The sequence below is a fragment of the Nerophis ophidion genome, linkage group LG26 (genome assembly GCF_033978795.1).
Source record: "Nerophis ophidion isolate RoL-2023_Sa linkage group LG26, RoL_Noph_v1.0, whole genome shotgun sequence".
NCBI classification, from domain to species: domain Eukaryota; kingdom Metazoa; phylum Chordata; class Actinopteri; order Syngnathiformes; family Syngnathidae; genus Nerophis; species Nerophis ophidion.
In genome coordinates, this window is record NC_084636.1 from 1,574,306 (window position 1) to 1,601,149 (window position 26,844).

Genomic DNA, 26,844 nt, shown 5'->3' on the forward strand with positions numbered 1-26,844 from the left:
TAACTATATTTAGCTGATTGCATTATCGGATCAGCGCTAGCTTGCACTCTGAACTCCCGCCGCTCCGAGAGTTTGCTCGCCGGGCAGCAGCTCGCCCACAAATCTACTTTCTGACGGCTCTTTTTTTTTAGCAGAACTGCGAGCGCTGCAATCAACCTTCAGGCTGTGTTTGAGGAGAGCTAGCGGCTAATTGTGGGAGCTAAGGAGGATGAGTGGAGACATGTCTTCAGACGAGGACCGGGCCAAGGAAATAATGAAGGGCTTCAAACTGTATCCTTTACGGGACTTCCAAGTGACCCTACCACCTTTGTCTCCCACGCAGGACCTCCTTGACGTGACTTCCAAGTGACCCTACCACCTTTGTCTTCTCCCCGCGGTGCCAGGTCCCGCAGGTTAGCGTGTTAGCATATGTGGCTAACCTGGCGGCTTGTCGTCTTAGCAGCGGGACATGCAGGAGACATGTCCGTGTCTGTGTCGATGATATCTATATATGGCTCTTCTCTAGCCAAGTCCAGCGAGGCTCACATCTGAGCTGCTGCTGAGTGCTAAGTCATGGTGATGGTGATGGTGACGTCTCTCTAGGTGACTTGGACTTGTGTTGTCTGCGTGTGACGGCGAGCCTGTCTGTCCCAGCTGTGTAGACATGCGTGACGTCACCTTCTTGCACTTGCCGCGCAATGGCAGCCTCGTACAGGAACAGAAAAGGAGTGGAGGGTTGAAATGGTGCACTGTGCACCGGATCCAGTTGTCCTAATGTCGTGACGATGCAATATTCAGTATTCAGAAAGTTCCCGGTCAGCAAGTTTTTTGATATGCAGTGTTGACTTGGCGTGTATAACAGGGGTCAATAATCTTTCTCACCCCGGGGCTGTAAAAGTGTGTGTATGTCCTTCCATCCATTTTCTACTGCTTATTCCCTTTGGGGGCCATGGTGCCTATCTCAGCTACAATCGGGCGGAAGGCTGGGTACACCCTGGACAGGTCGCCACCTCATCAGAGGGCCAACACAGATAGATAGACAGACAACATTCACACAATAGGGACCATTTAGTGTTGCCAATCAACCTATCCCCAGGTGAATGTCTTTGGAGGTGGGAGGGGCCTATCCCCAGGTGCATGTCTTTGGAGGTGGGAGGGGCTTATCCCCAGGTGCATGTCTTTGGAGTTGGGAGGAAGCCGGAGTACCCAAAGGGAACCCACGCATATGTAAATGTATGTGTGTGTATATATGTGTGTGTGTGTGTGTATATATGTATGTATGTGTGTGTATATATATATATATATATGTATATATATATATATGTATGTATGTGTGTGTGTGTATATATATATATATATATATGTATATATATATATATGTGTGTGTGTGTGTGTGTGTGTGTGTGTGTGTGTGTGTGTGTATATATATATACATATGTATGTGTGTGTATATGTATATTCGGGGTGTGGGAAAAAATTGATTCGCATTTGAATCGCGATTCTCACGTTGTGCAATTCGGAATCTATTCACATTTTTTAAAATCTTTTTTTTTTTTGATTATTATTTTTTTTTCAAATCAATCCAACAAACCACTACACAGCAATACCATAACAATGCAATTCAATTCCAAAACCAAACCTGAGCCAGCAACACTCAGAACTGCAATAAACAGAGCAATTAGAGGAGACACAAACACCACACACAACAAACCAAAAGTAGTGAATATTATCAACAACCGTATCAATATTAGTTATAAATTCAGCATAGCAGTGATTAAAAATCCCTCATTGACATTATCATTAGACATTTATAAAAATAATAAAAAAGAACAATAGTGTCACAGTGGCTTACACTTGCATGGCATCTCATAAGCTGGACAACACACTGTGTTCAATGTTTTCACAAAGATAAAATAAGTCATATTTTTGCTTCCTTTAATAGTTCAAACAAATTTACATTATTGCAATCAGTTGATAAAACATTGTCCTTTACAATTATGAAAGCTTTTTACAAAAATCTACTACTCTACTAGCATGTCAGCAGACTGGAGTAGATCCTGCTGAAATCCCATGTATTGAATGAATACAGAATCATTTTAAATCGGGAAATAATTGGTGTTGAATCGAGAATCGTGTTGAATCGGGAAAAAAAAAATCAATTTTGAATCAAATCGTGACCCCAAGAATCGATATTGAATCGAATCGTGGGACACCCAAAGATTCGCAGCCCTAATATATATCTATTGGGGCGGCATGGCGTAGTGGGTAGAGCGGCCGTGCCAGAAACCTGAGGGTTGCAGGTTCGCTTCCCACCTATTGACTTCCAAATCGCTGCCTTTGTGTCCTTGGGCAGGACACTTCACCATTGCCCCCAGTGCCGCTCATACTGGTGAATAAATGACAGGTGGTGGTCGGAGGGGCCGTAGGCGCAAACTGGCAGCCACGCTTCCGTCAGTCTACCCCAGGGCAGCTGTGGCTACAGATGTAGCTTACCCCCACCAGGTGTGAATGAATGATGGGTACCCACTTCTCTGTCAGCGCTTTGACAATCTAAAAATAGAAAAGCGCGATATAAATCTAATCCATTATTATTATTATTATGTATGTATGTATGTATGTATGTGTGTGTGTGTGTGTGTGTGTATGTGTATGTGTATGTATGTATATATATATATATATATATATATATATATATAAACAAACCCTGTTTCCATATGAGTTGGGAAATTGTGTTAGATGTAAATATAAACGGAATACAATGATTTGCGAATCCTTTTCAACCCATATTCAATTGAATGCACAACAAAGACAATATATTTAATGTTCAAACTCATAAACTTTATTTTTTGCAAATAATCATTAACATAGAATTTCTTAGCTGCAACAAAGTAGTTAGGAAAGGGCATGTTCACCACTGTGTTACATCACCTTTTCTTTTAACAACACTCCATAAACGTTTGGGAACTGAGGAAACTAATTGTTGAAGCTTTGAAAGTGGAATCATTTCCCATTCTTGTTTTATGTAGAGCTTCAGTCCTTCAACAGTCCGGGGTCTCCGCTGTCGTATTTTACGCTTCATAATGCGCCACACATTTTCCATGGGAGACAGGTCTGGACTGCAGGCGGGCCAGGAAAGTACCTGCACTCTTTTTTTACGAAGCCACGCTGTTGTAACACGTGCTAAATGTGGCTCGGCATTGTCTTGCTGAAATAAGCAGGGGCGTCCATGAAAAAGACGGCGCATAGATGGCAGCATATGTTGTTACAAAAGCTGTATGTACCTTTCAGCATTAATGGTGCCTTCACAGATGTGTAAGTTACCCATGCCTTGGGCACTAATGCACCGCCATACCATCACACATGCTGGCTTTTGAACTTTACGTCGATAACAGTCTGGATGGTTCGCTACCCCTTTGGTCCGGAGGACACGATGTCAAATATTTCCAAAAACAATTTGAAATGTGGACTCGTCAGAACACTTTTCCACTTTGCATCAGTCCATCTTAGATGATCTCGGGCCCAGAGAAGCCGGCGGCGTTTCTGGATGTTGTTGATAAATGGCTTTCGCTTTGCATAGTAGATAGAGCTTTAACTTGCACTTACAGATGTAGCGACGAATTGTATTTAGTGACAGTGGTTTTCTGAAGTGTTCCTGAGCCCATGTGGTGATATCCTTTTAGAGATTGATGTCGGTTTTTGATACAGTGCCGTCTGAGGGATGGAAGGTCACGGTCATTCAATGTTGGTTTCCGGCCATGCCGCTTACGTGGAGTGATTTCTCCAGATTCTCTGAACCTTTTGATGATATTATGGAGCGTAGATGTTGAAATCCCTAAATTTCTTGCAATTGCACTTTGAGAAAGGTTGTTCTTAAACCGTTTGACTATTTGCTCACGCAGTTGTGGACAAAGGGGTGTACCTCGCCCCATCCTTTCTTGTGAAAGACTGAGCATTTTTTGGGAAGCTGTTTTTATAGCCAATCATGGCACCCACCTGTTCCCAATTAGCCTGCACACCTGTGGGATGTTCCAAATAAGTGTTTGATGAGCATTCTTCAACTTTATCAGTATTTATTGCCACCTTTCCCAACTTCTTTGTCACGTGTTGCTGGCATCGAATTCTAAAGTTAATGATTATTTGCAAAAAATAAAAATGTTTATGAGTTTGAACATCAAATATGTTGTCTTTGTAGCATATTCAACTGAATATGGCTTGAAAAGGATTTGCAAATCATTGTATTCTGTTTATATTTACATCTAACACAATTTCCCAACTCATATGGAAATGTTTTTTTTTATATTAGCCTAATATCAAAATGACTTTAAAAGCCTTATATAAGGATTATAATCAAGACAAAACCTGATGAAAGTGTCTATATTAGTTATATTAGCCTACTATCAAAATGACTGTTCCACAGGCTGATGCAAATCTTTGCTGACAGAAATGTTGAAATGTAATAGTGATGCTACACATTTTTACAACATTGGAAAACATTATTAAAATGGAGGCTTCTCAGAGGTTTGTTACTGTTTTAGAATAGCCAAAGGTTTAGATGTGTGTCCAAGTTAAAGGAAATGGCAGGCTGTCTTCTGATGGATGTATTACAATCTTTGCAAGCTGGGTAATGATTGCTCTGGTCTGGAACAAAATGCCACACAAACAACTATGAGAAATGCAGCTAATAGTACATACGGATAATGTGTCATAAGACATGCAAATATAAGTTAAATACACAGAGGACATAAATGAAATATAGCTACAAATGAGGTACAATGATGCAATATCTACATACAGCTAACCTAAATAGCATGTTAGCATGGATTAGCTTGCAGTCATGCACTGACCTAATATGCCTGATTAGCACTCCAATAAGTCCATATCAACAAAGCTCACGTATGTTCATTCACGCACAGCACAAACCATTTGGTGGACAAAATGAGGAGAAGAAGAGGAATTGTTATAAAACGCATCTTTTTGTGGCAACTTGGGAGAAAGTTGCACATGTAAACAAACTGAGTTCACGGACCGCCACAATTAGGACTAAACTGCTCGCCAAATCTTTTCATGAGTGAAGCATGTTTAATATAAACAGTGGCGTTTATAACAATTAGGAAGGTTTGTGTGAAACAATATTAAAACGAAACATTTATTTTTCCATACATTTTTGAAAAAGTTCCAGGGAGCTGCTAAGGCGCCCCCAAACCTAGACCCACGTCGCCACCTAGAGCACGGAACCATGTGTTGCCCTGTTTCTCCTTTTCTGTTTTTTTGTTTTTTTTGGAGAACATCCGGCCCTCTTAAGTGGATTTCCTTTACACTGTAGCGGGAGGATGATGACACGGATTGTTCATCCCATCTTCCTGCCTGTAGAGTTAATAAATAATGAGTTATCGTACATCTGTCAAAGTGGCCTCTAGTCAGGAAGCCACCTTTCCACCGTCTTTCAGATGGCAGCTGGCTGAGTACACCTCAATAAGTAAACTATGTACGTAACGTTGAATGAAGTTACTCGACTATTTAGGGCTGTATGAGTGGCCAAAACTGCCACATTTCCACCGTTTTTCAATGCAAGGTACGGACGGGTGCTGCATATTGTGCAGTGTTACCCGAAGACCTGCTCCTGATCTGTGGGGGTCTTGTTAATGTCAGCAGCCAATTTGCATAATTGACAATGGACACCTAAATGAGGCAAAATACTATCAGTATTTCTAACTTGTTGTTGACTCAATGTCTGCATGTTGTTTACATATAAGTTGAATATTAATGTAAACTTATCCAAAGTGTCAATTAACCTGTTGTCTTGAATCAGTTAGTTCATTAGCTCACATGTTTAGTGGTCAAATGCTTTGTACTAAATAAACACAGCTGTCATTGTGACTATAATGATATCAGAACATCAACAAAACAAGTAAGAAAAGCCATTAAAGCTTCAAATATTTCTTATATAGCTTGTGCACTGATAGAAAATGGCCCTTTTCAATGTAAAAGGTTTCAAGATAAGAGCTTCCGAATTAGGAATGTGTACCGAATTCGGTACTTTTATAGGTCCCAGATCATATTCCCTGTGATCGGGTAGCCGTCTACGTGAAATTAAGCGCTACGTCAATACTTCTGTTGTAAACCTGGCACCGACTCAGGCCGACTAAACAAGCAGGCCTGATAGAAATCGTTCAAAAGGAAGGCTTCACAAGTCAAATTTCGCTAGCTTGATGCTAAATGACATTGTCATATACCTGCTACTTGGTAGCGTTGGCGATTGTACTTGAAGATTTCAACACCATTTGCCATCGCACATGAATCTCTCACTACGTACTGGCTTTAACTAGCTTTGTTATCTTATGTTGTACTTTTGTATAATGTTTGGTAATGTATGTATTCTTTGTATTTTTATTTTGTATGCTCTTATATGGACCCCAAGAAGACTAGCGGTCACCTTGGCATCAGCTAATGGTGGGTGGGTGGGTGGGCGGGTATCCATTCGATAAACAATAAGCAACACTTCCAAATTAAGTCATCAAAAGTAGCAACTAAGATGCACGTTACAATCAAATCAGGCAGTGTGTAATAAGTACAATACTTATTGTATCAATACTTTGTAGGGCTCAGCCAAAGGAAAACTTTTAAATGAATGGCAAAGACTACTTCCTATTGGAGATGGCCTATAATGAATTTAAAGACTCCCTAATTCAGCTACTGATGTCTGCATATTGTGTTATTTCCAGGGGCGCAACACAGCCCAGAGTTTTCATCCCATCGAAAATAATTCAAGTATAAAAATCCCAGATTACGCAGAATTCCCGTTTTTCCGGGACGTTTTGCCCATTGAAAATGAATGGACCGTTTTTCGAAAGTGCACAATTGCTACATTTCTCAAGCAATTGGAACAGTTCCACAATCTACACACTCCACACAGCTTGGACAATCAAATGACCATTTTCCAAGTTCAAAAACATTCCAGGAATTTCTAGAATTCTGTTTTCCATAGACCTGTTTTCCCTTTTCCTGGAAACTTCTCACAGTTCCCATTTTTTCAACTGTTTTTGGGCATTCCGCCTTCAAAACATTCCCCTTAGTTGGGACAAAGGATGTTTTTTTTTGTTAGCTTTTTTCTACAGATTCCCGGTTTTCCCGAAATTCCAGGAATTCCGAAATACCCATTCTCAATTCAAACTTACTATGTCAACTTTCTTCAACCAATTTCAAAAACTCCAACACCAACCCATACATATACTCCAAGACAATTCTTCTCATATCAATATTTTAATAAATTCCCGGTTTCCCACAATTTCCAGGAAATTCTCTCTCAAATGAATGAACATACGCATAGTTCTACAATGCCCTAAATTTTCAAAATTATGTATAATTTTTAAACCCGATTCCGACCAGATGTTTTAATTTTTCCGTAATTTCCGGTAATTTTCTCCCCATTGACAATAAATTGGACTGCATATCCCACATTCCTCATCCGATTTGAACCGTTCCAACATCCACACACTCCACTCACCCTGGACATTTAAGCAAGCATTTTTCTGGTTCCGAAAAAGTTCTGATTACCTGGAACTACCAGGAATTTCCCCCTATTAAAAATGAATGGGCAATATACAAACCTCTCCATATCCTACATTTCTCAACCGATTCGAACTGTTCCAAGATCCAAAAACTCTCTGGACACTGGACATTCAAGCACCTCAGATCCGCTCAAGCTTATCGGCGGTTCGGCGACTTGCAAATTCTCATACTTGACTTGGTATCCTTACTGTCAGTTTGCTATGCCTTTTTGTTTTGTTTAGCTATGTCTAGTTCTCAAGTCCTTCAGTGTTGATGATAATTATAAGAAACATAGTTTATTTGTCGCCATGACTGAGAATGGTTGATTTAGAAGCAGCTTCTCGCTGTGGAGGCACGTTAGCCGCTTACTACGTTGACATTTTTGTCTGCTTGCCAGCACACAGAACTCAAATGTGTCGTCAACATGCATTATCACGATATAACGATAGCATTAAAAGCGCTATCGTCGGCCAAATGTTTGTGTGTATAGGTAATTTCTATCGTACGGTACGTCTTTTAACGCAACACGGAGGACAAACTGGAAAAATGCATACTTGCAAAAGAGACTAAAAAGTGTAAGAAATAGCAGTTATCAGTTCAGTGTTAAATGTTCATTAATAAAAGACATTATTGCTACATGAGCATTCAAAAAATGTTGGTTCAAATGTCAAAGGTACCAATCCCTACTCCACATATAATCAATGTATTTGTGGCGTACCAAATTTGTTCAGGGCGGTCAGCGTCAAACAAATGAGTTTATGAGAAGACTTGAGTGAGAGTGTGTCAATGAAGACAAATATTGCAGCGGTACCTAAACCGTGTTGCAAGCTGAAAGACTATGAAAGATGCATTGTGTGTCCTGCACAAAGCAGCAAAGGGGAAAGAAAGCCTCTGAAGACTGCTGCCCGCCATGACAGTCTTGCATCATCGACGCTGGCTCCTACTATTCTTCTCAAATGTGGTCGACTCAACCTTAGTGGGTTGTTGTCATGATTTAATGGCGTGCGCTCCAAACTTCCTGCCGGCACCCAAACTGTGTGTGTGTGTGTGTGTGTGTGTGTGTGTGTGTGTGTGTGTGTGTGTGTGTGTGTGTGTGTGTGTGTGTGTGTGTGTGTGTGTGTGTGTGTGTGTGAGGCTCTGGGTGTTGTGAGGTAATACTTAAATCCATGATTGAGTGGAACAGGATTTACTTTCTTCAGTCCATGCTGCCTTGCTCAGGAACTATTTAAGAGTCCACTTTAACTTTTTTTTTTTTTGCCACTTCCTGAGTGGGTCATGTGACTTGTGTGCAGCCAACTGCTTTGAGTCCAGTGCTCATTTCTTACTAAAATGCTTTGCTGTTTGTCTTCGTTTGGCCTCCATCGTGTTCGCATCGCAGCCTCGCACACCATCAGGTCTCCCTCCCCTGAGTGTGTGTGTGTGTGTGTGTGTGTGTGTGCGCGCGCGGGCTAATGAGCCCCCCAGTGAAAAGTCATCGTTTAGTGTCGTTTACTTTTTTAAAGACTTCATCACGGCCTCTCCGTCAGGTGACGTGGCTGCGCGCTCACCTGGCTGAGGTGAGCAGGGTGACAGGTTTGATGCGGGATTTAGTCCGACTTGAGAGGATTAGGAGAACCTTTCATGTCAGCACACTTCAGCAGGAAAAGCATGGGGGATGGGTTGGTGGCGGGCAGGCGAGAACTGCAAGTCTCTTTTTTTTTTTTTTTTTTTTTAAACACAAATCACCTTTTATCCACCTTTTGCCTTTTACTGCATGTGTGAGAATGAGATATTTGTAAGTGTTCTCTTTAAATGCACAGTCATGTTTAAAGCAGCTAGTATTTTCCCATGTAGTGTGTCTTCTCGTGATCTCTCTGCTTGTATCTTATGTCTTACCTCTACCATGAATTGATTAACGTGGAACCCGACTTAAACAAGTTGAAAAACTTATTGGGGTGTTACCATTTAGTGGTCAATTGTACGGAATATGTACTGAACTGTGCAATCTACTAATAAAAGTATCAATTAATCAATCAATCAATCAATCAGTCCGCTAATAAACTCTTTGATTTGTCTTCAGGCAGGCCTTGGCAATTATTTTGACTCTGGGGGGGCCAAATTTAAAGAAAAAAAATGTGTCTTGGGGCCATTTTGGCCGGTATAGCTGGGTTGGTAGAGCGGCCATGCCAGCAACTTGAGGGTTCCAGGTTTGATCCTGGCTTCTGCCATCCTAGTCACTGCCATTGTGTCTTTGGGCAAGACACTTTACCCACATGCTCCCAGTGCCACTGCTTTAAATGGAACTTAGACATTGGGTTTCACTATGTAAAAATGGTTTGAGTCACTAGAGAAAAGCGCTATATAAATATAATTCACATCACTGTGTGTGTGTGTGTGTGTGTGTGTGTGTGTGTGTGTGTGCTTACCATAATAACTAGTATATCATGCAAAAGTGCAGATTCCAACCATTGAAAGTAGTTGAAGACTTACAGTCATTAGAAAACATCACTACACATCATAATGGTAACTACACTTTCCACCTTAAAAATCTAAAAAAGTTATTTGGGAATGTCCGGCGGGCCAGATTGAAAAGCTTAACGGGCCGCATGCGGCCACCAGGTTATACTTGCCCAGGTCTGTCTTAAGGGCTCCTGTGTGTCGGCTCACAGATCTGTTTTGGCTAGTTTCTTATCTGCTTTGAAGAAGCAGCTGTGCTCCTTTCTGGACGAGAGGGGCTATTTTCACTCTACATAAGCCGACTCTTTTTGTTTAAATTTAGACCTCGCTTGCTGATGCTATGGTTGCGTTGTAAGGGCTGGTCTACTGAAGCTTCAGTAAAACCTGGTATTGTCCCAATTCTGGCTCTGGGGTTCTTTTTACTCAACATATATGTCATCCAAAAGAACTTTGGATTGGACCATTATGTTTTATTCCCTGAGAGAAAGACTGGTCAAGCACAACACATGGCATCCTGCAATCAGACCATTGAACATGTGGTATGACGTACTGCAAATAGAAGACTGTCAATCCACGCACGTTCGCCGTTTTAACCTTTTTGTGGAGTTCTGCTAAAAAAAAAAAGGCATGTTTTTATTTGTGAAAAAATCCCGGCCCATTTGTGCTTTTTCTTTTTAAAAATGAGGCTGTTTAGTCACCCGATGTTTGTGATAATTCCTAAAAACGTGATCAATCTTCTTGCGCTCTTCTGAAGTTGGGGGATCTCGAGGCGTTCCCAAGCTAGCTGGGAGACTCGGTCTCTCCACTCTGTCCTGGGTCTTCGGCGAAACACCTCCCCAGGGAGGCGTTGGGTGGGTTTTCGGATCTAATGCCCGCACCGCCTCATCTGGCTCCTCTCGATGTGGAGGAGCTGCAAATACGTGATCATAACCCGGTTATTCACAAGGGGGTCTCAAAATGTAACCCCCTCCAAAATGTAAAAATTAAGGATTGAATTAACAGCTCCATTTTTTTTATTACAAGGGACTGCACAATTTTGCACAATTCATATGTAATATAAGTTTTTCCTTTGTTTGTGCATTGTAAATCATAAAGAAATGCCAGCTAACAATAAAGCTAACAGCAGTAATCTATTGCACCCTCTAAATTTTTTAAAAAAAAAAGCCAGTAATAGTCCATTTAAATCTTTGGACCTTCAAATTAGCAAAGTATTAGCGATATTACCGTATTTCCTTGAATTGCAGCCGGGGCACTAATTAATTTAAAACCTCTTCTCACTCCGGCACTTACCAAAGGCATGCGGTAAATTTAGGCCTGGGCTTATTAATTTTAGTGTGATGTAAGGATACCATCTTGAAAAGCACATTTAATAAAAAAAACGTTATTATGGTCTTACCTTTACTTATAAATGAAGTCCATGCACAGCTCCTTCTGATCAAAAGCATTGATAACTTGTTTATAGTAGTCTTCCTTATCTTTCTTCAGTTTTAAAACTCTCTGTCTTGATGGAGATCTTTCTTTATTACCTCCAATTGAAAGTCCAGTTTAGAAAAGTGTTCTATTTTAGATATGTAATCCTCCATGTTAAAAGTGCATGCGAGAGGAAAAAATAAATGATAGCTGCTTGTTGTCACTTCTTCTGCAGCCGAGTAGTCGCAAGAAGGATCACTAGCGCCCTCTACCACCAGGAGGCGGGAGTCACTTAATGACTCATACTTGACACACGCAGCTACGGTATATTAATAAAACATAGCTGCTTACTGTTCTTTTTAGCATATTCAATAGCTTGGACCTTAAATCCTACTGAATAGCTCTTAATCTTCATCCCTTTATGCGATTTCAAATTATTCAAATTAGCTTCCTCCATTTTGAAAATGATGACAGGTGAAGTGTCACTCGTGACGTGACGAGTTAGACCTGCGATAATTATTTTGCGAAACGAGTTAGACCTGGCAATAATTAAAGGCCGGCGCATACTATATACCCAGCAGCAAATCAAGGAGATACGGTATTCTGAGCGCTAACTCTAAGGAACTACCGTATTTCCTTGAATTGCCGCTGGGCATATAGTATGCGCCGGCCTTTAATTACTGCCGGGTCAGACTCTCTTCCCAAAATAATTAGCGCATGCTTAGTATTACCGCCTGGTCAAACTCGTGACGTCACGAGTGACACTTCCCCTGTCATCATTTTCAAAATGGAGGAGGCTGATTTCAATACCGGTAATTTGAAATCGCATAAAGGGATGAAGATTAAGAGCTATTCAGTAGGATTTAAAGTCCAAGCTTACATCACACTCAAATTTTTACTGCATACCTTTGGTAAGTGCCGCAGTGGGAAGATGTTTTAAAATAATTACCGCATGCCTTTGAAAAGCGTAGGAGTGAGAAGAGGATTTAAATTAATTAGCGCCCGGGCGGCAATTGGAGGAAATACGGTACTTTCAGCGGCGCTGTGAGCACAGAGAGCTAACTCGCTTATGCAGCTCCAGTATTGACATACAACAGCTAATGCTGCTTCACCTCTGAGTTTCTGAAAGTTAATTCTAGAATATAATTTGTGCCTCTCACCCGGATAGTAGAAAGATGTGGCTCAAAACCGAGAAGTTGACCAACTTTGACATCCAACATATATCCTGAGATGGGGAGAAAGACACGAAAAAATGCTCCTTTGCACCACTTTTTAAAACTCTTTGAGGATTGTGATTAATTCTTCATCTAAACAAGAAAATATAAAAATCCCAGTGAGAGCAGACATTATACAGTATGTGATTGTTTTTATTATTTTTGTAGTTTATATTTCTTATTTAGCACTTAGGTGGGGTTTTGCAACTTGCTGGATATGTTTATCTTAAAATGAGCAAAATAGGTAGCAACATTATACTTACAGCTTGTATATACAAAAACTGATAGGAGGTTTTTAGGGTGTTTTGTGGGTGGACTAGAGTGATTCCCCTTACCTTCATTGTTAACTGACTTTTGCTTGTTTTTATGAGTTAGGTGACACAAAAACATATTTTGCTTTTTATATGCATTCTAAGGATTGTGAATGATAGGCAGTGTCAGATGTGTATATTAGTATGTGTGTATATATGTACAGTATGTATTTGTATGTGATTATGTATGTATATACTGTATGTATGTGCGTGTATATGTTTGTATATATACACGTGTGTGTGCGTGTGTGTGCGCATATATAGTTGTGGTCAAAAGTGTACATACACTTGTAAAGAACATGATGTCATGGCTGTCTTGAGTTTCCAATCATTTCTACAACTCTTATTTTTTTTGTGATGTAGTGATTGGAGCACATACTTGTTGCTCACAAAAAACATTCATGAAGTTTGCTTTTGAGAATTTATTTTGGCTCTACTAAAATGTGAGCAATGAAAAGTATACATACAGCAATGTTAATATTTGCTTACATGTCCCTTGGCAAGTTTCCCTGCAATAAGGTGCTTTTGGTAGCCATCCACAAGCTTCTGCTTACATTTTTGACCACAAAATTGCTGCAGTTCAGCTAAATTAGTTGTTTTTTTGACATGGACTTGTTTCTTCAGTATTGTCCACACCTTTAAGTCAGGACTTTGGGAAGGCCATTCTAAAACCTTCATTCTAGCTTGATTTAGCCATTCCTTTACCACTTTTGAGGTGTGTTTGGGGTCATTGTCCTGTTGGAACACCCAACTGCGCCCAAGACCCAACCTCCGGGCTGATGATTTTAGCTTGTCCTGAACAATTTGGAGCTAATCCTCCTTTTTCATTGTCCCATTTAAAATACCAGTTCCATTGGCAGCAAAACAGGCCCAGAGCATAATACTACCACCACCATGCTTGACTGTAGGAATGGTGTTCATAGGCCTCACCTTTTCTCCTCCAAACATATTGCTGGGTATTGTGGCCAAACAGCTCCATTTTTGTTTCATCTGACATCACATGGACAAAGATAAGACCTTCTGGAGGAAAGTTCTGTGGTCAGATGAAACAAAAGTGTGTGTGTGTAAAAATGAAGTCATTTTTCAAACAATTTTCCTGTCTTCTAATATACTTCAGCTACGAGGGGCTCGGTTGGGCGATCTCAGCACAGTCCTGTTACTTCAATTGTTTTTAATGGTATTTGTTTGTCTTTAAGTGTACATTTGTATGTTGAATCACAGCAATGATCTTTGTGTCATCATGCTTTTAGCGTAAATACCATGCAGTTATCAGCCACGCAAAAAAACCCCAAAAAACAACTCATTCCGATTATATTCGGTCCTGTTACCCTTTCACGCAGGCGTTATCCTACAGAGCTCACACTGATGCCAGGACCTGAGTCTCCCCGTGTGTTGCTGCTGCTCACATGTTCAGGAAGCAGACTGCGTGTGAATGTGTCTGCAGAGAGAAAACATGGCTACCTTGCTGTGGACGTGTCCAAATAGACGTTAGTGCATCAAACGCAGCGGCCTTTTGTGCGTCTGTCAGAGCCAGCGGGCCGAGCCTCATTGTTCCAGAACTGTGTGTTTTAAAGTGTGTGTGCGTGTTTAGGGTCCCTGAAGGGCCTTGCAGATGGCGTGGAGTCGAGTGTGTGTGTGTGACACCAAGTGCTGTCTGAAGGTGACAGCACACCCACTGGAGAATCTTCCACAACTCCAGCCGGGGTCCTTCTCAGGCTGGGTCCTGCACCAGGGGCTTGGCCAGGAAGTGCGGCAGGACGTGAGCTAGATTTTACCTGGCCGATAAAACGATATCCCTCTCTCTCTCTATATATATATATATATATATATACACACGTAATCGATATCAATAGAAAATGTGTTTGATAGTTTTTGCACGAGCAAAGACACTGGTTACTCTCAGGTAACCGAGCAACGCAGGAAGTGATTGCTGATCAGTGGGAGTGACTCGCTAACAGTATCAACTATCAAGTTTGGTTGCACCATCCTGTTGCGTGGTGGTTGATTCTTTGCATGGAGTGAGAAAAATGTCAAATTGAAGTAATTGTGGATAGCAGAGGAAAAGTCACCTGGACAGTATGGCAGTCTTTTGGAATGTTTTCAAAGGGACCGTAGTCAGACCAATGTTGTCTGTCAGTAAAACAAGGCGCTCGTCCCCACCATAGCCGCGCTCACCCTTTTTACAGCAGTGTGTTTCAACCACTGTGCCGCAGCACACTAGTGCACCGTGAGATACAGTCTGGTGTGCCGTGGGAGATTGTCATTTCACCCATTTGGGTTAAAAATATTTTTTGCAAACCAGTAATTGGTGACGTGTTGTTGAGGGTCGGTAAATGGGTTGTACTTCAATAGTACTTTTCTACCTTTTTAAGGAACTCAAAGCGCTTTGACACTATTTCCACATTCACACACTGATGGTGGGAGCTGCCATGCAAGGTGCTAACCAGGACCCATCAGGAGCAAGGGGGAAGTGTCTTGCTCAGGACACAACTAGGATGGTAGAAGGTGGGGATTGAACCAGTAACCCTCAGATTGCTGGCACGGCCACTCTCCCAACTTCGTCACGCCGTCTGTGCTGTCTAGAGTTGGGCAGAGTAACCGTGTAATGCTCTTCCATATCAGTAGGTGGCAGCAGGTAGCTAATTGCTTTGTAGATGTCAGAAACAGCGGGAGGCTGCGTGCAGGTAAAAAGGTGCCCAATGCTTAAACCAAAAATAGACAAAAGGTGAGTGTCCCTAAGAAAAGTAATTGAAGCTTAAGGAAGGCTATGCAGAACCAAACCAAAGCTAAACTGGCTGCAAAGTAAACAATAACAGAATGCTGGATGACAGCAAAGACTTACTGTGGAACAGAGACGGCATCCAGAATGACATGACAATCAACAATGTCCCCACAAAAAAGTATAAAAACACCTGAAAAATTCTTGATTGCTAAAAGATAGTAGATGTAGAGAATAGCGTTCAAGGATCGCTCAAAGGAAAACATGAAACTGGTACAGGAAAATACCAAAAAAAGAGAAAAACCCGCCAAAATAGGAGTGCAAGACAAGAAGTAAAAGACTACACACAGGAAAACAGCAAAAAAGTGCAAATAAGTCAGGGTGTGATGTGACAGTACACCTACTTTGAGACAAGAGCTATAGTCATGCGTGCTTGCTCATGCTTTAAAGTCATATCCAACAACCAGTTACTGTCAACTGAGTTGAGTTTTATAATTATTTCTGCTGGTGGTGTGCGTCCGCATTTTGTCAACGCTAAAGTGCCTTGGCTCGAAAAAGGTTGAAAAACACTGCTCAAGAGCACAGCTGCAGCTTTCTGGCACTAAACCTGCAGAACAAAGTTCTTCTTAGGTTTCTCTCTTTTACTGATGTGCGGTACGATACTGAAAGATCGATGCTACCGATACCAGATCCTTATGCTCCAATATCAATCCTCCATAAAAAATGTTGATACTTTTGATATTTAAGTTCAGTGGTGTACAAACTTTTCCCGCTAATTCAAAGTATGGAAGGGACATATTGATATTTTTTTTAGTTATAAATACTAAAATCAGATACTGTATCAGCTTGGTATAACTAGTAACTAAGTATATTATTAATAATTGGTTAGAACGTTCAGCTTTTTCCCATGACATACTGATTTTTTTGCTATTTTTTTACCTTACACTTGTACTGGAATTTTTTCCCCCATGTTAAAAATAGACTAAAAACAATATTAATACTATTGTGTAGCTGCATAACCTAGCGTCTAAAATGTGTTCAGTTACACATTTAACAGTGTCTATTGTTGTTGTTCTTTAATTTAATTCATAAGTTGGTACCTTAATTTTTTTAATTAACTTACTAAACTTTGTTTATATTTTATGTACATTTTATTTCTATTTTGAGAGCTTCTAATATTTTAATCCGGGGGTGTCTATACTTTTCCCACCAAGAGCTGCTCACTGAAAAGTCAAGTGTAAGGGTGCAATTTTGATTAGATTTTTTTTTTTTTTAAAGTACCAATGATTGTCACACACACTCGCTGTGGTGAAATTATTCTCTGCATTTGACCCATCACCCTTGATCAACCCCCTGGGAGGTGAGGGGAGCAGTGAGCAACAGTGGTAGCCACACCCGGGAATCATTTGTGATTTAACCCCCAATTCCAAGCCTGGATGCTGAGTGCCAGGCAGGGAGGTAATGGCTTCCATTTTTATAGTCTTTGGTATGACGCGGCTGGGGTTTCAACTCACAACCTGAGACCGGTAGGCTGTGAGTTCAAACCACACCCGAGTCTTAAATGTTAAAAACAGAAATATATATGTAAGGACAAAACTTTGTGCTATAGGTGACTCGGTAATTAATAGCATTTTCTCATTACATTGCATTTTTTTGCTCTTTTTTCATACATTTTTTAGATACTTTATTTGAAGATACACAACTTTTAAAAATTTTAGCAGACACGTGATGTATTTTTACAAAAAAATATCAGTATCACCGATATCGGCCTGAATTTTACTTCGTATCGGATCGGAAAGAAAGCCAGTGGTATCGCACATTTTCACACTTGGCACTATTTTGTTATACTTTAAGCAGCACGGTGGTACAGTGGTTAGTGCGTCTGCCTCACAATACAAAGGTCCTGAGTAGTCCTGGGTTCAATCCCTGGCTTGGGATCTTTCTGTGTGGAGTTTGCATGTTCTCCCCGTGAATGTGTGGGTTCAACTCCGGCTTCCTCCCACCTGCAGAGACATGTAGCTGGGGATAGGCCCCTCCCACCTCCAAAGACATACACCTGGGGATAGGCCCCTCCCACCTCCAAAGACATACACCTGGGGATAGGCCCCTCCCACCTCCAAAGACATACACCTGGGGATAGGCCCCTCCCACCTCCAAAGACATACACCTGGGGATAGGCTCCTCCCACCTCCCAAGACATACACCTGGGGATAGGCCCCTCCCACCTCCAAAAACATGCACCTGGGGATAGGCCACTCCCACCTCCAAAGACATGCACCTGAGGATTGGCCCCTCCCACCTCCCAAGACATGCACCTGTGGATAGGACCCTCCCACCTTCAAAGACATGCACCTGGGGATAGGCCCCTCCCACCTCCAAAGACATACACCTGGGTATAGGTCCCTCTCACCTCCAAAGACATGCACCTAGGGATAGGCCCCTCCTACCTCCCAAGACATGCACCTGGGGATAGGCCCCTCCCACCTCCCAAGACATGCACCTGGGGATAGGCCCCTCCCACCTCCAAAGACATTCACCTGGGGATAGGTTGATTGGCAACACTAAATGGTCCTAGTGTGTGAATGTTGTCTATCTGTGTTGGCCCTGCGATGAGGTGGCGACTTGTCCAGGGTGTACTCTGCCTTCCGCCCGATTGTAGCTGAGAGGCTCCAGCACCCCCCACGACCCCAAAGGGAATAAGCGGTAGGAAATGGATGCATGGATGGCATTTGAAGAGGTTATTGTCTAGTGTTGAGGCGGCATAGCTTGGTTGGTAGAGCGGCCGTGCCAGCAACTTGAGGGTTCCAGGTTCAATCCCTGCTTCTGCCATCCTAGTCACTGCCGTTGTGGCCTTGGACAAGACACTTTTCCCACCTGCTCCCAGTGCCACCCACACTGCATGTATGGGTGGCGCTTTGAGTCTCTAGAGAAAAGTGCTATATAAATATAATTCACTAGTGTTCAATGTGATTTTACTATTTTGTCGAGTGTTTTTCATGCTTGTGTTGACATTTCCTTTCTGCTTTGATAGCTGAGTAGATTATAATCAGAGGAAGGTTACATTTGAATTAAAAATGTTTTACGTTTGATATAGTTTTTTCCTTATTTTTGATAAGTCATAAAAATATCAATAATTAGATAATTAAAGACTTATACCGTGATAGTTGTCAGCCATGTTGCCCAGGTAAAAACAAGATGAGTGCAGGAGCCGCTGTGAGATTGAGGCGAGGATGGTGTTCAGTAGCAACACCCAGCTGTTGTTACCACTGGTGGCCTGAGGGGGCAGCACTGCTTGGTAGTAAAACTGCCAGCTGACCAACAGTGACCAACGTTACTTCCTCGTTGGAGGTCATAAAGAAGCTTAGTTTCAAGTTATCGGGACATTTTGGTCAATTGTGGTAAGACTTTGTGGTCCTTGACGTCCTCCTGGCAGGAACTGGATGAACCTTCGGGACGCAGAGACGGGCAAAGTGCTGTGGCAGGGGACCGAGGACCTCTCCGTTCCCGGGGTGGAACACGAAGGTGCGTTCACGGTCTCCGCGTAGACCTCCACGCCTGCAAATTTGCACCGTTGCCGTGGTTACACCTCTTCCCTGTGTCCCCAGCTCGCGTCCCCAAGAAGATCCTGAAGTGCAAAGCGGTTTCCAGAGAGCTCAACTTTTCCTCGTCGGAGAAGCTGGAGAAGTTCCGTCTGGAGCAGAAGGTCTTCTTCAAGGGACAGTGTCTAGAAGGTGACTTTCAGCATCCACGCTTTTTATTCTATTTAGTCAAGAAGCGGATTTAAAATGGCAATCATTGGATGGCATTTTAAGACAAACATGTCCGAGCCCTTTCCTGTTCCGTCACTGATAAGAACATCAGAGCAAATTACCCCCCAGTGGTTGTCTTGTTTTGTTTTTACGGTCGCAATTGTTTCAGAAAGGTAAGCCGATTTATCCATCCATCCATTTTCTACCGCTTATTCCCTTTTGGGGTCGCGGGGGGCGCTGGCGCCTGTCAGCTACAATCGGGCGGAAGGCGGCGTACACCCTGGACAAGTCGCTACCTCATCGCAGGGCCAACACAGATAGACAGACAACATTCACACTCACATTCGCACATAAGCCGCTTGTAATTCGGCATTCAAAGAGTATATGTAACAATTTATTTCCCATGAATTTGTTTTCGTACAAAACATTCATCAATTTAAATCCAAGTTGAATAAAAAAAAAAAATTGTATAAAATCGTTTCACTTGAGTTAGTCCTCCCCTTCCATATATACATACATACATACCGGAAAGTATTCACGCTGCTTCACCTTTTCCCACATTTTGTTATGTTACAGCCTTATTCCAAAATGGAATGAATTATTTTTAATGTCTTCAAAATTATATATACAATTCCCCAAAATGACAATGTGAAAAGTTTTGTTTTCTTATCCTGCAATTTGATTAAAAATTCAAAAATCACACTATTGGGCAAAAGCATTGAATACTTGTGTACATGTGATTTTTATTTTATTTTTACTTTTTTATTTACAATATATTTAAAAAAAAAAAGAAACTTTTCATATTTTCGTTATGGGGTATTGTATGTTGAATTTTGAGGACAAAAGTGATATTTTTCCATTTTGGAAAAATTCTGTACCATAACAATGTGGAGAAAGTGAAGCACTTTGTATGTGTGTATATATATATATATATATATATATATATATATATATTTTTTTTTTTTTCTTCCCATTAACACATTGGTGTACAAATCTTCAAATTAAAAAGAGGACATGTGCGGTGAAAAGAGGACGTATGGTCAGTCTATCTTAGCCCGGTCACTGCTAGAATACTAGCAAAAGAGGACATGTCCGGTGGTAGCAGTGACCGGGCTACGATAGACTGACCATACGTCCTCTTTTCACCGCACATGTCCTCTTTCGCGGGGCTGTCCGGGTGGAGTTTCTTAAATGCCTCAAATTTCCGGCATTTTGAGTTATGGTTGCGTGTATTAACAATGTACATTCAGGGTTAAGAAGGGGTTAAAAATAAAACCCATTGTGCGCGCAGCAGCAACATTGGTGAGGGAGGGGCAGAGACAGAGAGAGTTATGATAAACGTGCATGTGTCGCCAGGCTCTGCTTTTTATCCATAGATTTATCAGATTTAATTTTTTATTATCTATAGCAGGTGTGTCAAAAGTGTGCCCCGTAGGCCATTTGTGGCCCACAGCTAATGTTTTAAAGGCCCACGGCACATTCTAAAAATACTATTAAAATAAAAACATAACAAAAGTGGAATAAAAAAGCTTAAAGGCTAAATGTAATTTAGAAAAAGTTGCAATGTTGACTAATTAAACAAAGCTGTTTTTTTTTTCTTTCTAACTATCATTGCTCAAAACATAGTATTGAATCAAAATCAATGTTGTTATGAATTATTGACCTATCCAAGGTTCCCATTACTTCACATCAAATGTTCCACTAAGAAAAATATTTTTGGTGGAAGATTTTGCAAATTTGGTAAATAAATAACCAAATAATTATATTTTGTTGTTTTTTTACTGTACCGAAAATGAACTGAACCGTGACATCTAAACCGAGGTACGTACCGAACTGAAACCTTTGTGTAGCGTTACACCCCTAGTAAGCACTCATGATAACAATATCACTAATACACCGTTAATATTCAAGTCATGAAATGTAAATGGAGTATTGTTGCCGCTTTTTGGATGGCTGTTGATTGGGTTTTATGGGCGGAATAGAGGGTTTTTATTCACGTTTATTTACGAGCTAGAATGCATTAAAAAATACATCCGTCATGTCTTCCATAATGATTGCGAACGATAGGCAAACAAAAAGAAAGAAGTGCAGTTCCCCTTTAAGTCACCCACCAGCTATAACATTTTAAAAGGATGTTGCTGAATAGGCGATATGTCAAATGTATTTTTTTCATCCTGACAGACAATGCAAATATGTTCACACACACACACACACACACACACACACACACACACACACACACACACACACACACGCGTGTGACGTAGGATTCTCTGTCAATCGTCAGCGAGTGTGTGTCAGTTTGCACTTACTTTTCACACCTGCTTTATGCTCGCAGTGTTTATAAATCACTAAATAATTATATTTGCATCTTTTCATCCCGGCATTGTGGGCCTTTTGATGACGGACGCCATCCACTTGAGTAGATCTGCTATGCCTGTGCTGTCAGGTTTGCACGTGTTTTAGTACACGCAAACATGGAGCACATCAGGTCCTTAGTGTACTGTAAGTAAGTGAGTGTGCCAATTTGTTCATGCACCGACCATAAGGAGTACATACAGGTAAATGAAGAGTGTACCTGGGGAAAAATGATGGGAATGTTGTGGACATACTGCCATGTTTCCTTCATGTCTGCTGCAGCTACACCTGATGGAAGTTGCCTCAACTCTTTAACCCTCTGCTAATTAGACAAGTTTCCCCTCTCCCGAGGGCGCTCTTCCTTTACAGCGGAGACTGTTTCACGGCAACACACACCAGGACAACATGTTGATGTGTGTGTGTGTGTGTGTGTGTGTGTGTGCGCGCGCACGCAGAATGGTTCTTTGAGTTCGGCTTCGTCATCCCCAACTCCACCAACACATGGCAGTCTCTGATAGAAGCGGCGCCCGAGTCCCAGATGATGCCTGCTAACGTCTTAACGTGAGTCACTGTGGCACCATCATCATCATCATCGTCATCATCATCATCAACATCATCGTCACTTCCTGCTCCAACTAACACTTGCACGGAGCCAGCGGTCGGCAACCTAAAATGTTCAAAGAGCCAAAAAAAAAATGTCTGGAGCCGCAAAAAATTGAGTCTTATAGAAGTGTTATAGACACTTACATCATGTGTTGTCTTCATTATAACACTTATATTGTCATTTTGATAGTAGGCTAATATAACTAATATAGACACTTACATCATGTGTTGTCTTCATTATAACACTTATATTAAGTCATTTTGATAGTAGGCTAATATAGACACTTTCATCGTGTGTTGTCTTCATTATAACACTTATATAAGGCTTTTAAAGTTATTTTGATAGTAGGCTAATATAGACACTTACATCATGTGTTGTCTTCATTATAACACTTATATAAGGCTTTTAAAGTTATTTTGATAGTAGGCTAATATAGCTAATATAGACACTTACATCATGTGTTGCCTTCATTATAACACTTATATAATACTTTTAGAGGCATTTTGATAGTAGGCTAATATAACTAATATAGACACTTACATCATGTGTTGTCTTCATTATAGCAGTTATATTAGCCTACTATCAAAATGACTTTAAAAGTCTTATATAAGTGTTATAATGAAGGCAACACATGATGGAAGTGTCTATATTAGTTATATTAGCCTACTATTAAAGGTAATTTTGATAGTAGACTAATATAGACACATCATGTGCTGTCTTCATTATAACACTTATATAAGACTTTTAAAGTCATTTTGATAGTAGGCTAATCTAGACACTTACATCATGTGTTGTCTTCATTATAACACTTATATAAGACTTTTAAAGTTATTTTGATAGTAGGCTAATATAGACACATCATGTGTTGTCTTCATTATATCAGTTATATTATCCTACAATCAAAATGACTTTAAAAGTCTTATATAAGTGTTATAATGAAGGCAACACATGATGGAAGTGTCTATATTAGTTATATTAGCCTACTATCAGAGGTAATTTTGATAGTAGGCTAATATAGACACATCATGTGTTGTCTTCATTATAACACTTATATTAAGTCATTTTGATAGTAGGCTAATATAACTAATATAGACACATCATGTGTTGTCTTCATTATATTAGTTGTATTATCCTACTATCAAAATGACTTTAAAAATCTTATATAACTGAAGTGAAGTGAATTATATTTATATAGCGCTTTTTCTCTAGTGACTCAAAGCTCTTTTACATAGTGAAACCCAATATCTAAGTTACATTCAAACCAGTGTGGGTGGCACTGGGAGCAGGTGGGTAAAGTGTCTTGCCCAAGGACACAACGGCAGTGACTAGGATGGCAGATGCGGGAATCGAACCTGCAACCCTCAAATTGCTGGCACGGCCACTCTACCAACCGAGCTAAACCGCCCCTCAGTGTTATAATGAAGGCAACACATGATGCAAGTGTCTATATTAGTTATATTAGCCTACTATCAAAGGCTGACGCAAATCTTTGTTGACAGAAATGCTGTATTTAAATTTTTATTCTACACATTTTTGCAACATTGGAAATCATTACTAAAATGGAGGCTACTCAGAGGGTGAGATAACTCCTGGAAATGAGTGTTTCAGAATGACCAAAGGTATAGATGTGTGTGTCCAAGTTAAAGGAAACGTCAGGCTTTCTTCTTCTAATATATTTGTTACATTCTTTGCAAGCTGGGTATCGTTTGCTGTGGTCTGGAACAACATGGCACACAAACAACTATGAGAAATGCAGCCAATATTACATACAGATATTGTGTCATGAGACATGCAAATATAAATCAAATACACAGAGGACATAAGTAAAGGAAATTAAATATAGCTACAAATGAGGCATAATGATGCAGTATGTACATGTAGCTAGCCTAAATAGCATGTTAGCATCGATTAACTTGCGGTCAAGGATTGACCAAATATGCCGGATTAGCACTCCAACAAGTCAAAAACATTAACAAAGCTCACCTTTGTGCAGTCACACACAGCATAAAAAGTTTGGTGGACAAAATGAGACAAAGGAGTGGCATAAAACACGTCTTTCTGTGGCAGCATCTGAGAAAGTTGTACATGTAAACAAACTACGATGAGTTCAAGGACCGCTCAAACTAGTAGGACAAAATGGCGTTTGCCAAATCCTCTCATGAGTGAAGCATGTTTAATCTAAACAGTGGCATTTATAACAATTAGGAAGCTTTGTGTCAACAAAACAAAAAATAAATTTACCCCCCATCTTTTTCCTTTTTCATACATATTTGAAAAAGCTCCAGGGAGGCGATGCTAAAGAGCCTCATAGAGCTGCAGGTATCTGACCCCTGCACTAAGCTAATGTTGTCCAAAGGTTTCAGTCCCTCCCAAACTGGGTGGGCGCTCTTTGATGTTTTGTACTATTTTGTTCATCAGGCGTGCTAAAACCCCCAAGGTACAAGATCAATTGCTATAAAAAAGAGAAGACAATCGTGCATTTTTCAAATATGAATAAAGGCCTGGTACTCTCTGCAGTTGACAAACACCCTGACTTATCTGACGCTATCTGTTTGTTTCCTGTCCCTCGGCCAGCGGTAACGTGATCATCGAGACCAAGTTCTACGACGACGACCTCCACGTCAGCACGTCCCGGGTACGCCTCTTCTACGTCTGATGCCCGCCTTCCCTTCCCGTCCCGTCTCGCCGAGGTCCAGGAACAACGCCCCCTTTAGGCGTGTCTGTGGGCGGCTGGCTGCGCGTGCTTCCTGTTTCCTGTTGACCCGACCAGCACCAGGAGCCCGGCCCGCCTCTTTGTGACTGTCAATACATGAAGTCAGCCACGCGCTCCTTTTTATTTGTACAGTTTGTCCTCTTTCACTCCCAAGGTTGCGTTTTACTCAGGAACCAAGCGTCACACCTGTAACCTTTTTATGCTTGTGTGTGTGTGTGTGTGTGTGTGTGTGTGTGTGTGTGTGTGTGTGTGTGTGTCTCCTCCTCATCCATCTTCCACCTTTGACTTATCTAGACCACTTGTCCCCGCGGCAGAAGAAAAGTGCTGTCACTTGTTTTTCTCGCGATGGTCTCTGTGAGGCCCGGTATGGAGACGGCAGACTAAGTTGTGGTCGCCATGGTAACACATCTGGTCAGCAAGGTGATTCATTGATTGCATTCTTTCATGTGCTCCCACCTTTATCTTCCTCCAGGAGCGACTGCAGACTAGTCTCACATGTTCCATAGTGTTAACTTTTTTTTTTTTTTTTTTTTGCCTCCGTGTATTTTGGGTTTCTTTGCTTTTTCTTAGGTGTTAACTCAACGGTGTAATAAATAGCCTGGTGTTTTACTCAGACTGAACATGTGGATTAAAACCATGTTGTTGTGATAGTTGTGCATTTGCTTGCTCATTGTCACTGTCACCCACAGGAACACACATGTTCACTTTCTTATATTCACACAACTTTATTAAGTTGTTACTTTGACTGTCAGCTGCACTGTCAACTAGGTCTCCAGGTAAAAAACTAAATGAATAACGCTTGTCTGAATTTAATCAACTGAAAATACCCCGCCTTCCGCCCAAATGCAGCTGAGATAGGCTCCAGCAACCCCGGACAAGACAAGCGGTAGAGATTGGATGGATGGATGAAAATGTATTCACTGAGAAGACATCAGCAACCTATATTTTAATGTTGCGTTAAAAAATGTTTAGTCTTTGTTGGCTATGAGGTCATATAAAGTAATATAGGGGTGGCCAAGGTGGTAGGTAAACAAAGGTGTGGAGGGTAAGTTAACAGGCAGAAGAAAGGTAAAAACGTTGGTAAAATTAGGTAAAAGATTGTTTAAAGTAAAACATGGGCGGAAGAAGGTCAACATAGATAAAAGATGGTGTAAAGTAGGTAAACAAAGGCAAAATGAGGTTAAAAAAAGTTGGTAAACTTTCGTAAAATATGGTGCAAAATAAGTAAGCAGAGGCAGAAGAAAGTTAACAGGTCAAAGATGGTGTAAAGTAGGTAAACAATGAAATAAGGTCAAAAAGAAAGTAAACATAGGTAAAAGATTGTGTCAAGTTGGCAAACCCAGGTAAAATATGGTGTATAATAGGTCAACCTAGGCAGAAGACGGAAAACATAGGTAAATGATGGTGTAGAGTAGGTCAACTGAAAAAGGTAAAAATATAGTTAAACCCGTAAAAGATTGTGTAAAATAGATAAACAGAGTTGAGGTTAAAAAAAAAGCAGGAAAACATGGGTAAAATATTTTTTGAAGTAGGTAAACAGGCAGAAAAAAGGTAAACATAGTTAGCATATGGTGTAAAGTAGGTAAAGAAAGAAAGAAGAATGTTAAAATACTGTGCAAACATGTAAAGTAAGTAAATGAAAAATGGACAACAGAAGGTAAAGTATGTCAACATTGGTCAAATATGGCGTAAAGTAGGTAAACCTAGGCAGAAAAAGGTAACGAATGTAAACCTAGATTAAAAAAAATTGTGTAATGTAGGTAAACACATAGATAAACATAGGCAGAAGACAGGGGAAAATAT

The 26,844-nt window shown here is 40.8% G+C and overlaps 1 protein-coding gene across 1 annotated transcript; it reads left to right on the forward strand.

The window, feature by feature from the left end:
- The first annotated feature begins 1 nt into the window (after nt 1).
- On the forward strand, nt 2-25,691 carry pde6d (phosphodiesterase 6D, cGMP-specific, rod, delta). Its single transcript, XM_061888040.1, has 5 exons — nt 2-270; nt 19,051-19,139; nt 19,223-19,348; nt 22,180-22,285; nt 24,903-25,691. Exons 1-5 carry the CDS (start codon nt 209-211, stop codon nt 24,982-24,984), a joined length of 465 nt encoding a protein of 154 aa, XP_061744024.1. The 5' UTR covers nt 2-208; the 3' UTR covers nt 24,985-25,691.
- The last annotated feature ends 1,153 nt before the right edge of the window (nt 25,692-26,844 follow it).

Coding starts and splice junctions, on each gene's coding strand:
- pde6d (XM_061888040.1), top strand. CDS start 209: ATGAGTGGAGACATGTCTTCAGACGAGGACCGGGCCAAGGAAATAATG. Junction 271..19,050: donor ATAATGAAGGGCTTCAAACT/GTATCCTTTACG, acceptor TCCTCCTGGCAG/GAACTGGATGAACCTTCGGG. Junction 19,140..19,222: donor TCCCGGGGTGGAACACGAAG/GTGCGTTCACGG, acceptor CTGTGTCCCCAG/CTCGCGTCCCCAAGAAGATC.